At 43.3% G+C, this 13,278-nt stretch overlaps 1 protein-coding gene across 7 annotated transcripts in view; it reads right to left on the bottom strand.

The window, feature by feature from the left end:
- USP4 (ubiquitin specific peptidase 4) overlaps positions 1-13,278 on the bottom strand; it is a 49,157-nt gene that overhangs the window by 29,376 nt on the left and 6,503 nt on the right. For 6 of the 7 annotated variants that reach the window (XR_449869.2, XM_007168737.3, XM_007168739.2 and 3 more), the window contains exons 4-6: positions 12,599-12,725; positions 11,821-11,966; positions 11,629-11,690 (exon numbers count right to left, since the gene is read on the bottom strand). Coding sequence is in view for 6 of the 7 variants with exons in the window: in XM_007168737.3 (XP_007168799.2) it covers positions 11,629-11,690; positions 11,821-11,966; positions 12,599-12,725 (335 nt within the window). In the remaining variant the exon portion in view is untranslated. Of the gene's footprint in view, positions 1-11,628; positions 11,691-11,776; positions 11,967-12,598; positions 12,726-13,278 lie in introns of those variants that run through there. The other variant, XM_028163213.2, reaches the window with a different exon arrangement.

The raw sequence follows: 13,278 nt of genomic DNA, 5'->3' as shown, positions 1-13,278 counted from the left end.
ACAAGACCCATATATATGCTGTCTGCAAGAGACCCACTTCAGACCCAGGGACACATACAGACTGAAAGTGAGGGGATGGAAAAAGATATTCCATGCAAATGGAAATCAAAAGAGAGCTGGAGTAGCAATACTCATATCAGATAAAACAGACTTTAAAATAAAGAATGTTACAAGAGACAAGGAAGGACACTACATAATGATCAAGGGATCAATCCAAGAAAAAGATATAACAATTATAAATATATACGCACCCAACATAGGATCACCTCAATACATAAGGGAACTGCTAACAGCTATGAAAGACGAAATTGACAGTAACACAATAATAGTGGGGGACTTTAACACCTCACTTACACCAATGGACAGGTCATCCAGACAGAAAATTAATAAGGAAACACAAGCTTTAAATGACACAATAGACCAGATAGATTTAATTGATATTTATAGGACATTCCATCCCAAAACAGCAGATTACACTTTTTTTTAAAAATTTATTGGGGCTTCCCTGGTGGCGCAGTGGTTGAGAATCTGCCTGCCAATACAGGGGACACGGGTTTGAGCCCTGGTCTGGGAAGATCCCACATGCCGCGGAGCAACTGGGCCCGTGAGCCACAACTACTGAGCCTGCGCTTCTGGAGCTTGTGCTCCGCAACAAGAGAGGCCGCAATAGTGAGAAGCCCGCGCACCGCGATGAAGAGTGGCCCCCGCTTGCCGCAACTAGAGAAAGCCCTCACACAGAAACGAAGACCCAACACGGCCAAAAATAAATAAATAAATAAAAATAAACTCCAATCTCTTTAAAAAAAAAAATTTCTTTAAGGCTAAGTTTTGGGGTTTTTTAAATAAATTTATTTATTTATTTATTTTTTTTTTTTTTTAGCTGTGTTGGGTCTTCATTGCTCTGCATGGGCTGTCTCTAGTTGTGGCGAGTGGGGGCTTCTCATGTTGCAGAGCACGGGCTCCAGGCACGCAGGCTTCAGTAGTTGTGGCACACGGGCTCAGTAGCTGTGGCTCGCAAGCTCTAGAGTGCAGGCTCAATAGCTGTGGTACACAGGTTTAGTTTCTCCGCAGCATGTGGGATCTACCCAGACCAGAGCTCGAACCTGTGTCCCCTGCATTGGCAGGCGGATTCTTAACCACTGCACCACCAGGGAAGTCCTACACTTTCTTCTCAAGTGTGCACAGAACATTCTCCAGGATATATCATATACTGGGTCACAAATCAAGCCTCAGTAAATTTAAGAAAATTGAAATCATATCTTTTCCGACCACACCGCTATGAGCTTAGAAACAAATTACGGGGAAAAAAACGTAAAAAACGCAAAGACATGGAGGCTAAAGAATACATTACTAAATAACCAAGAGATCACTGAAGAAATCAAGAGGAAATCAAAAAATACCTAGAGACAAATGACAACGAAAACACGACAATCCAAAACCTATGGGATGCAGCAAAAGCAGTTCTAAGAGGGAAGTTTATAGCAATACAAGCCTACCTCAAGAAACAAGAAAAATCTCAAATAAACAATCTAACCTTACACCTAAAGGAACAAGAGAAAGAAGAACAAACAAAACCCAAAGTTAGTAGAAGGAAAGAAATCATAAAGATCAGAGCAGAAATAAATGAAACAGAAACAAAGAAAACAATAGCAAAGATCAATAAAACTAAAAGCTGGTTCTTTGAGAACATAAACAAAACTGATATACCTTTAGCCAGACTCATTAAGAAAAAGAGGGAGAGGACTCAAAACAATAAAATTAAAAATGAAAAAGGAGAAGTTACAACAGACACTGCAGAAATACAAAGCATCTAAGAGACTACTACAAGCAACTCTATGCCAATAAAATGGACAACCTGAAAGAAATGGACAAATTCTTAGAAAGGTATAACCTTCCAAGACTGAACCAGGAAGAAATAGAAAATATGAACAGACCAATCACAAGTAATGAAATTGAAACTGTGATTAAAAATCTTCCAACAAACGAAAGTCCAGGACCAGATGGCTTCACAGGTGAATTCTATCAAACATTTAAAGAAGAGCTAACACCCATCCTTCTCAAACTTCAAAAAATTGCAGAGGAAGGAACACTCTCAAACCCATTCTATGAGGTCACCAAAACGAGACAAAGATACTACAAAAAAAGAAAATTACAGACCAATATCACTCATGAATATAGATGCAAAAATCCTCAACAAAACATTAGCAACCAGAATCCAACAACACAGTAAAAGGATCATACACCATGATCAAGTAGGATTTATCCCAGGGATGCAAGGATTCTTCAATACACGCAAATCAATCAATGTGATACACCATATTAACAAATTGAAGAATAAAAACCATATGATCATCTCAATAGATGCAGAAAAAGCTTTTGACAAAATTCAACAACTATTTATGATAAAAACTCTCCAGAAAGTGGGCACAGAGGGAACCTACCTCAACATCATAAAGCCCATATACGACAAACCCACAGCAAACATCATTCTCAATGGTGAAAAACTGAAAGCATTTCCTCTAAGATCAGGAACAAGACAAGGATGTCCACTCTCACCACTATTACTCAACACAGTTTGGGAAGTCCTAGCCATGGCAATCAGAGAAAACAAAGAAATAAAAGGAATACAAACTGGAAAAGAAGAAGTAAAACTGTCACTGTTTGCAGATGACATGATGCTATACATAGAGAATCCTAAAGATGCCACCAGAAAACTACTAGATCTAATCAATGAATTTGGTAAAGTTGCAGGATACAAAATTAATGTACAGAAATCTCTTGCATTCCTATACACTAACAACGAAAGGTCAGAAAGAGAAATTGAGGAAACAATCCCATTCACCATTGCAACAAAAAGAATAAAATACCTAGGAATAAACCTACCTGAGGAGGTAAAAGACCTGTACTCAGAAAACTAGAAGACACTGATGAAAGAAGTCAAAGATGACACAAACAGATGGAGCGATATACCATGTTCTTGGACTGGAAGAATCAATATTGTGAAAATGACTATACTACCCAAAGCAATCTACAGATTCAATGTGATCTCTATCAAATTACCAGTGGCATTTTTTACAGAACTAGAACAAAAAAATCTTAAAATTTGTATGGAGACACAAAAGACCCCGAATAGCCAAAGCAGTCTTGAGGGAAAAAAAAGGAGCTGAAGGATCAGACTTCCTGACTTCAGATGATACTACAAAGCTACAGTAATCAAGACAATATGATACTGGTCCAAAAACAGAAATACAGATCAATGGAACAGCATACAAAGCCCAGAGATAAACCCACGCACCTATGGTCAACTAATCTATGACAAAGTAGGCAAGGATATACAATGGAGAAAAGACAGTCTCTTCAATAAGTGGTGCTGGGAAAACTGGACAGCTACATGTAAAAGAATGGAATTAGAACACTCCCTAACACCATACGCAAAAATAAACTCAAAATGGATTAGAGACCTAAATGTAAGACCGGACACTATAAAACTCTTAGAGGAAAACATAGGAAGAACATTCTCTGACATAAATCACAGCAAGATCTTTTTTGATCCACCTCCTAGAGTAATGGAAATAAAAACAAAAATAAACAAGTGGGACCTATGAAACTTCAAAGCTTTTGCAAAGCAAAGGAAACTACAAACAAGACGAAAAGACAACCCTCAGAATGGGAGAAAATATTTGCAAATGAATAGACCAACAAAGGATTAATCTCCAAAATATATAAGTTCATGCAGCTCAATATTAAAAAAACAAACAACCCAATCCAAAAATGGTCAGAAGACCTAAACAGACATTTCTCCAAAGAAGACTTATAGATGGCCAAGAAGCACATGAAAAGCTGCTCAACATCACTAATTATTAGAGAAACGCAAATCAAAACTACAATGAGGTATCACCTCACACAAGTCAGAATGGGCATCATCAGAAAATCTACAAACAACAAATGCTGGAGAGGGTGTGGAGAAAAGGGAACCCTCTTGCTCTGTTGGTGGGAATGTAAATTGATACAGCCACTATGGAGAACAGTATGGAGGTTCTTTAAAAAACTAAAAATAGAATTACCATATGACCCAGCAATCCCACTACTGGGCATATACCCAGAGAAAACCATAATTTAAAAAGACAGATGCATGGGCTTCCCTGGTGGCGCAGTGGTTAAGAATCCACCTGCTAATGCAGGGGACACAGGTTCGAGCCCTGGTCCGGGAAGATTCCACATGCCGCGGAGCAACTAAGCCCATGCGCCACAGCTACTGAGCCTGCGTTCTAGAGCCCGCAAGACACAATTACTGAGTCTGAGTGCCACAACTACTGAAGCCCGCGCGCCTAGAGCCTGTGCTCTGCAACAAGAGCACCCACCCAATGAGAAGCCCGCACACCGCAAGGAAGAGTAGCCTCTGCTCGCCACAACTAGAGAAAAGCCCGCGCGCAGCAACAAACACCCAATGCAGCCAAAAATAAAAATAAAAATAAAAATAAATAAATAAGTAAGTAAGTAAGTAAGTAAGACACATGCACCCCAATGTTCACTGCAGCACTATTTACAATACCCAGGTCATGGAAGCAACCTAAATGCCCATCGACAGACGAATGGATAAAGACGACATGGTACATATATACAATGGAATATTACTCAGCCATAAAAAGGAACTTTCGAAATTGGGTCATTTATAGAGACGTGCATGGATCTAGAGACTGTCATACAGAGTGAAGTAAGTCAGAAAGAGAAAAACAAATATCATATATTAACACACATATATGGAAACTAGAAAAATGGTATAGATGAACTGGTATGCAGGGCAGAAATAGACACACAGATGTAGAGAACAAACGTATGAACACCAAGGAGGGAAAGTGGCGGGGGTGGTGGTGGTGGTGGTGGGATGAATTGGGAGATTGGGATTGACATGTATACACTAATATGTATAAAATAGACAAACTAATAAGAACCTGCTATATAAAAAAATAAATTAAAAAAATTTTTTTAAAAAAGGAAAGGTGGGCTTCCCTGGTGGCGCAGTGGTTGAGAGTCTGCCTGCTAATGCAGGGGACACGGGTTCGAGCCCTGGTCTGGGAAGATCCCACATGCCGCAGAGCGGCTGGGCCCGTGAGCCACAATTACTGAGCCTGCGCGTCTGGAGCCTGTGCTCCGCAACAAGAGAGGCCGTGACAGTGAGAGGCCCGCGCACCGTGATGAAGAGTGGCCCCCGCTTGCCACAACTACAGAAAGCCCTAGCACAGAAACGAAGACCCAACATAGCAATCAATCAATCAATCAATTAATCAATAAAAAAAAAAAAATAAATCTTTAAAAAAAAAAAAAAAAAAAGGAAAGGTTTTTTTTTTTTCCCTTTCACCTCCCAATGGTTATTCTTCCGTTCTTCTTTAGTTTACAAATCCCAAGTTTTAGTTAGAGCCCTTCCAATTGCTAAAAGACATTTCCCAGCCTCCTTTGAAGCCAGGTGTGGTCATATAATTGGCCAAAGAGATGTAAAGGCAGATTTTCTATGTGATTTCTGGGAAATCTCTTTAAAAGGAAGGGGCATGTCCTTCTTCCTGATTCCTCCTCAGCTACTTGAATGCAGGTATGATTGGTTCAGCTCCAGCGGTCATCATGGACCCTGAGTTGACCACCTTTAAAGTTGAAGCCTCGCACAGTAGAGCAACATGACAAAACAGCTGGATTTCTAATAACAGCAGCATTGAACTGCCCACCTCAGAAATTCTTTTTGGAAAGATATAACCGTGTACGTTGCTCGACATGCTAATTTTCAGGTCTTTCTTCATTGCCACCAAAGCTTTCCTAATCAATATAACATGTTACATAAAAGATGTAAATTCTACTTTTGTATTTCTGGTAGTTACTCCACTAACTTACTAGGATCTATAACTGTTTTTATTTTTCCCCATCAATTACTTCAACTTATTAACTACATTTCCCTGCAAAAGTAGTTCAGGACATTCTCATCTCTCTGTACTGCTTCCTGTCTCCTCACCTGCCTTCCATGTTGGGATTACCCAGTATTTACTTCTGGACTGTGTTATTGATAAAGGCTGCTTTCTTAAACCTTTCTTCTTACTATTACTAAACTTTTTAAAAATTTTTTATTGAAGTATATTACATAGAGAAATATATACATTATGAGAGTACAAAAATCAAGACATTCCTGGGAATTGCCTGGTGGTCCAGTGGTTAGGACTTGGCGATTTCATAGCCATGGCCTGGGTTCAATCCCTGGTTGGGGAAATAAAATCCCAAAAGAGGCATGGCACAGCCAAAAAAAGAATCAAGACATTCTCACCAAGCGAATACCCCTATATAACCAGTACCCTCAGACCAAAAAACAGGACAGCACCACCCCCCAGGTGTCTTCCTCATGCTCCCTTCAGTCATGATTCTTCCCTAAGCTAACCTCCATCATGACCTTGACACCCATAGATCAGTTTTGCCTGTTCTTAAGCTTTATATCAAGGGACTCAAACAGTATGCCACGTTTTGTGTCTGGCTTCTCTCATTCACATGGTTTATGAGACTCAATGTTGCTGTGGCTGGAGAGAATTCTATTGCATGCATACACCACAATTTATCTATCCATTCTATTTTTGGTGGACATTTGGGTTAGCTCCAGTTTTTGACTATGACAATCTGTGCTGTCGTGAACATCTTTGAATGTATCTTTAAGTGAATGTGAGATGTATTTCTGTACGCCTAAGAGTGGATTGCTGGGTTGTAGAATATGCACACAATTCGTCATTTAGTACTTGTTGCTAAACCTTCTAAAGTCACTATACCAGTTTATATGCCCCATCAGCAGGGTCCAACACCTCTACAACACTTGACACTGTCTTTTTCATATAACCATTCTGGGGGATGTGCAGAAGCACTGCATTATGGTTTTAATTTGCCATTTCTGGATGACTGCTGAGGTTGAGCACCTCCCCATATGCTCGCTAGCCATACGGTAGCCTCTTTTTTTTTAAATTTATTTTAATTTATTTATTTTTGGCTGTGTTGGGTCTTCGTTGCTGCACGTGGGCTTTCTCTAGTTGCGGAGAGTGGGGGCTACTCTTTGTTGCAGTGTGCAGCCTTCTCATTGCGGTGGCTTCTCTTTTTGCAGAGCATGGGCTCTAGGTGCACGGGCTTCAGTAGTTATGGCATGAGGGCTCAGTAGTTGTGGCTTGCCGGCTCTAGAGTGCAGGCTCAGTAGTTGTGGCGCACAGGCTCAGCTGCTCCGCGGCATGTGGGATCTTCCCGGACCAGGGCTCGAACCCGTGTCCCCTGCATTGGCTGGCAGATTCTTAACCACTGTGCCACCAGGGAAGTCCGGTAGCCTCTTTCTTAAAGTGACTGTTATAGGTTTTCTTGCCCTTTTTTCTAGAAGGGGTGTCTGACTTTTTCTTACTGACATTAAGGGGTTTCTTTGAAATTCTGGATATAAACAATCTGTCAGACATACGTATTGCAAATACCTTTCTCACTCTGTGGCTTGCCTTTCCACTCTTTTAGAACAGTCCTGAATTTAAAAGTCATCCACTCGGGCTTCCCTGGTGGCGCAGCAGTTGAGAATCCACCTGCCAATGCAGGGGACACGGGGTGGAGCCCTGGTCCAGGAAGATCCCACATGCCACAGAGCAACTAAGCCCGTGAGCCACAACTACTGAGCCTGCGCTCTAGAGCCCACGTGCCACAACTACTGCAGCCCGCGCGCCTAGAGCCCTTGCTCCGCAACAAGAGAAGCCACTGCAATGAGAAGCCTGCGCACCACAACGAAGAGTAGCCCCCACTCGCCACTAGAAAGAAGCCCGCACACAGCAACGAAGACCCAACACAGCCAAAAATAAAAATAAATAAATTTATTTTTTTTTTTAAAAAAACCTGAAGGAAAAAAAAAAGTTATCCACTCTATCCATGTCCTCCGCTATGGTTTGTGGTGCTGTGTCTTGTGTAAAAAATCTTTGCTTACTCCAAAGTCATAAAGTCCTTGCTTTCCTGGTCAACAGAACACTTCACTAGTTGTATACTCTCCCTTGCACCTTCTGGATTTTACTGCCTGCTCCTGGACGCTAACACTACTTCCCCGAAGAGGTTTTCAAAGAGGAGCTCTGTGTAGAAAACTTTCTAAAGTCATCTATGCCAGAGAAAATTATCTTTACATTCAGATAACAGTTTAGCAGGTTTTAAAATTCTAGTTTTAAAGTTATCTTACTTTGGGACTTCCTTGGTGGTCCAGTGAGTAAGACTCCGCACTCCCAATGCAGGGGGCCCGGGTCTGATCCCTGGTTGGGGAACTAGATCCCGCACGCATGCTGCAACTAAGAGCCTGCGTGCCGCAACTAAGAGCCGTGTGCTGCAACTAAAGATCCCGTGTGTTTGGGCTTCCCTGGTGGCACAGTGGTTAAGAATCCACCTGCCAACGCAGGAGACATGGGTTTGAGCCCTGGTCCGGGAAGATCCCACATGCCGTGGGGCAACTGAGCCCGTGCGCCACAACTACTGAACCCAGCGCACCCTAGAGCCCGTGCTCTGCAACAAGAGAGGCCACTGCAGTGAGAAGCCCGCACGCCGCAAAGAAGAGTAGCCTCCACTCGCCGCAACTAGCGTGCAGCAATGAAGACCCAACACAGCCAAAAATAAATAAATAAATTTAAATAAATAAATAAATAAATAATAAAGATCCCATGTGTCACAACTAAGACCTGGCACAGCCTAAATAAATATTTAAAGTTTTCTTACTTTGATACTGAAAAAGTATCTCCTAGGTCCATTGTGGCTGTTGGGAAGTTTGATATTAATCTGCTTCTCACCGTGACTTTCTCTTTCAAACAGATTTGACATTTTCCCTATATCTTTGTTGTTAAATTTCAATCTAACGTGTCTTGGTGTGGGCTTTGTTTTTTCTGTCGTGTTTAGCATTCTTTACATTTAAGATGTATTCTCTTTTATGATTTCTGAGAAACTCTTGGTCATTATTTCTTCTAACATTTTCTTCCCCTTGTCTGTCATTTCCTCTCTGCTCCTAAGATTCCTATTATCTGGACACTGACATTTCTACTCCCATCCTCCACAGCACTTTTCTTCTATTATCTTCCACCTCCTTAACCCCTAGAATTCTTCAACCTGACCTTCTGACTTCTATACTCAAGTCTTGAGCTACATCCATTCTGCTACTCAACCCAGCCCCTGAATTCTCTGTTCCCACGTAGGTATCTCCTTGTTCCTGTTTCATGTACCCATTTCCTCTTTTTCTTTAGGATTTCCATTATGCTTCTTCCATCCTCCTAAGCAGCTGGGAATATGAATTCTGCTCCAACTAGCACAACCTGTCAATTTGTCACTTTCCTTTAATTCTGACTATACTTGCCAGCTTCTCGTGGCTCCCTGTGAGCCGTTCACCAGGTGAGATCACCCCGCTCCTAACTCACCACACCCCTCAAATGAGCTCCCCACCTCATGGAAAGGCAAAGATGGAAGCTAGAGTCTCAGAAGGATCACAGGCCGACTGCCCCAGCATCTCTTGGGCCTCATCCCCTCAGCCCTCCTGTCATTCCTCCAAGCACCAGTCATAACAAACTCCTGCTGGCCTTCAACCAGGCCTGCTCTGCCTCAGGACTTCTCCATCTGCTGTCACCTCTGCCTCACAAAGCTGTTCTCCACACCACACTCACTGCTGATTCCCTCGCCTCCTCCATGACCATGTTCAAATGGTACCTCAGTGGGGCCTCCCCATCAGCCTGTTTAAATATGCCCAAAGCCTTAGCACTTGCTAATTTTCTTCCCTGATTTTTTCCCACAGTACTTGTAAATCTTCAGACGTGTATTTTTTAAATTTATTTATTTTCTGCTCCTTGAGGATAGAGACTTTGTTTTGTTTATTGCTGTATCCTTGGCATCTAGAACAGTGTCCGGCACTACTGAGGGAGTAGGGAGGCGAATGTGCCTTAGGACTTCTGCTCTGAGCTCATTCACCATTGGACACCCTCTACCAGGAGACTCAAACCTTCAGGGCATCTCAATGAGGCACTGCTCTTTTCCAAAAGCTGTTTCCCTTCACTGGAATCTCTTAGGCCTGAGGGTATGGAAGGGATGGGGAAAAGCAACAGTAGGAAGAGAAAAAGGCACAACTGAAAACAGTCTCCCTTGGCCAGTACGCACAGGCTCTTCCACTCCAAGCTGTCAACCCTACCTCACTGACTAGAATCCAAGCACCTTCTCCCAAGGGGGTTGTCGCAGTTTTTATGTTATTTTCTCTTGGTTCTGTGGCATTTCCATTCCAAGAAGGGAGTCAGAAGGCTGGGCTAGTATATTTGTCTCCTATGGCTGCTGTCACAAATTACCACAAACTTAGTGGCTTAAACAACACAAATTTATTATCTTACGGTTTTGGATGTCCAAAGTCCAAAATTCTTCTCACTGAGCTAAATCAAGGTGTGGGCAGAGCTGTGTTCCTTGGTGGGGGCTCTAGGGACTTCTAGAGGCTGCCCACCTTCCCTGGCTCATGGCCAGTCAAGTCTTTCTCACACTTCACCACTCTGACTCTGCTTCTGCCCTCACATCTGACTCTCCTATCTCCCTCTTTCATTTATAAGGACCCTCATGATTATACTGGGCCTACCCAGATAATCCAGGATAATCTCCCCATCTCAAGATCCTTAATCACATCAGCAAAGTCCCTTTCGCCATGTAACCTAACATATTTACAGGTTCTGGGGATTAGGACATGGACTCTGGGGAGGGACATGATCATTATTCTGCCTACCATAGCTATTTTGTCATCTTCTCAGGAACTGGTGACCAGAGTTTCTTAAACTGAAGTCCATGGCTAGGCTTCAGGGTGCCTGTAAAACCCTTGAGATTATCGGCAAAATGTTGCATCTTCCTGCATGTTTCTTGAGAGAGAGCTCAGAGCTTTCATAATTTTCAAAAGAGCTAAGAGCCCATTACTACAAAACAGTCACAGTTCAGGGCCTGACTGAGGGAAGAAAGCAAAGACCAACACTGTCCCCATTAACTACTGGAACACAGACACGATTCCCCCATCTTATACCATAAGAAAAATTCAACACTTCTTTCTGTCTCCTTCTCAGAACATGCATTAACTTCACACCACACATGAACATCTCCTGAGACACAGGTGCCTGGAGCCCCAGTTAAGGAGCAGAGTAATTCCCCCAGCGAATGACGAGGACAACAATGAGAAACAGGCCCCTGGGTAAAGAGTGGGATGGCATCAAACTATTACCTTTAAGTCATGCAAGACCCCATGCCTGAGCCCTCTTCTCTTCCATCAAAGCCTCTAACTATAGGTGGAGAAAATAAATGCCCTTGACAGAGACAAAGCCACCTCTTGGCAGAGCAGATTCTGGCCCAGATCCTGGCCCCTTCTCTTCTCCTTTCATTCTCAACAAGCAGAGGCTCACTGCCTTGTTCACACACCTGACAGCTTCCCCTGAGATGGGTACCCAGCATGCTGCTTACCAAAAGCCAGGATTATAGACTCCGGATACATAATCGAATATGTTTTCATCTGATTTAGAATTTTATTTTCTTAGCACAAGTAACTGCCTTAGGAAATAGTGTCTCTCTTACACCTGTGTGCCCAGCTGCAGGGAGAAAAAGTCCACTTACTTTGACTGCAGGGTCTGCCTTGGCCACGTGCCATCTTCATTTTGGGGCTCAATTACTAGCACCTGAGTGAAAGGGGAAACCATATTAGGAATGTGCAAACCATCTCACTGTTGACATGCTCAGAACCAAAAGATACCTGTTCACACACCCTGGGCAGAGCTGTCTGCTGGGGCATGCCTTGGGCCCTCCTACCTGACCCTGGTACAGCCCAGCATCCTGCACAGTGTTGTCTAGCTTGCTCAACTGGTCGTAGGTGTTGCTCATGTATTTGTTCCACAGCCGTGTCTCACGGTCCGCAGGGATGTTGAACAGCTTCCGCATTTCCTTCTCAATGGTTGCTGGGGACAGGCAGAAACATCACTCAGGGCTTTCTCCAGAAGCAAGGCCAGCAACAGCCATGGCAAGCTAATACTCATCCTCCGTCCTTTTCAGATGGTCACTGGATGCTCTGGATCAAAACTTCTGACCGACCTCAGCCCCTTGGTGACTCATAAGGCAAACATCTTCCATGGGCATCCTCTTGCACTCATACAACCAAAAATTGTCCCTATGCTTCCCATTCTTTAATGATGTGGGTCCCCATTTTTAGCACAGAAGCAACATGGAAAAGTCAGAAAACTTATCTTTGGAGTTAAAGATAGATTTGGTTTCAAATGCTAGCTCTGCTGTTTTCTCACTGAGATTTCTGAATTAATTAAGTGACATTAATCTCTCTGAATCTGCATTTTTTCGCCCTTATTACCATATGTTAAGTGGGCAGAGATCATGCCCAGTGTTTTATACAATATGATTCCCAGGCTTAGCTGTCCAGAAGAATACCCTGGGGAGCAGGCTCCCAGGTCAGGACTGGTAACCACAACCCGAGATTATCTGGGTAACAAGTCTGAAGAGGGTGCCCCAGCTTCCCTCTCATTAGTCACAATGCCCTGCACTCTCACTGGATACCTGGAACTCCAGCCCAGCTACTCACCGATGGTGTCTGCCTTGCTGAAATGGCAACTCAGCACATTGGTGGGGTCACTGTTCTCACAAAGCTTCAATTCCAGCAAATACACCTCTACCTTGCAGTGCTTGACAAACAGGCCATGCTCTACAACCTGTGAACGAGAGGCACGGGTGAAGGAGCAGTGGTTCCACACCAGGGAAGTCTTGGAAGCAACACGTCTCATCAGTGGCAAAAGGCAGAATTCACATGATAATCAGTTTCCGTAAGTGATCGGGGGGTCAGAAGTACAGATTTTTAAAGCCACTGGCATCTGTCCTAGTTTAAAAACCTTACTTCCACTCATTAGGGCCAACCAAGAGCATCTGGATGGAACCAGAGCTGGCAACAACAGTGCACAACAGGAAAGTCATTGTTCATCTCTTAGTAGGGATCATGATGCCTCCCTTGCAGGGTCTGTAGAATTAGAGGCCTAGAGAATACAGTTAAAGCCCTTGGCAGCACGCTCGCCACATGGCAGGACTGTGGGCAGGAGCGGACATCTGCGGGAGGCCGGCATGCCCCTAACCATTTGATACCTAACCCCTCTTGGAGTCCCAGGTTTCAAGCTGGAGAAAGAAGGTAGTTCTGGCCCTGAAGAGCAACTCTTAGGAGCTTGGCCTCAGGACTGCAGCCCTTTCCTACTCTGCTAAGAAGGGAAACTAAAC

The sequence above is a fragment of the Balaenoptera acutorostrata genome, chromosome 10 (assembly GCF_949987535.1).
Source record: "Balaenoptera acutorostrata chromosome 10, mBalAcu1.1, whole genome shotgun sequence".
Classification (NCBI taxonomy): Eukaryota; Metazoa; Chordata; class Mammalia; order Artiodactyla; family Balaenopteridae; genus Balaenoptera; species Balaenoptera acutorostrata.
This window is presented reverse-complemented; position numbering and strand designations above follow the sequence as displayed.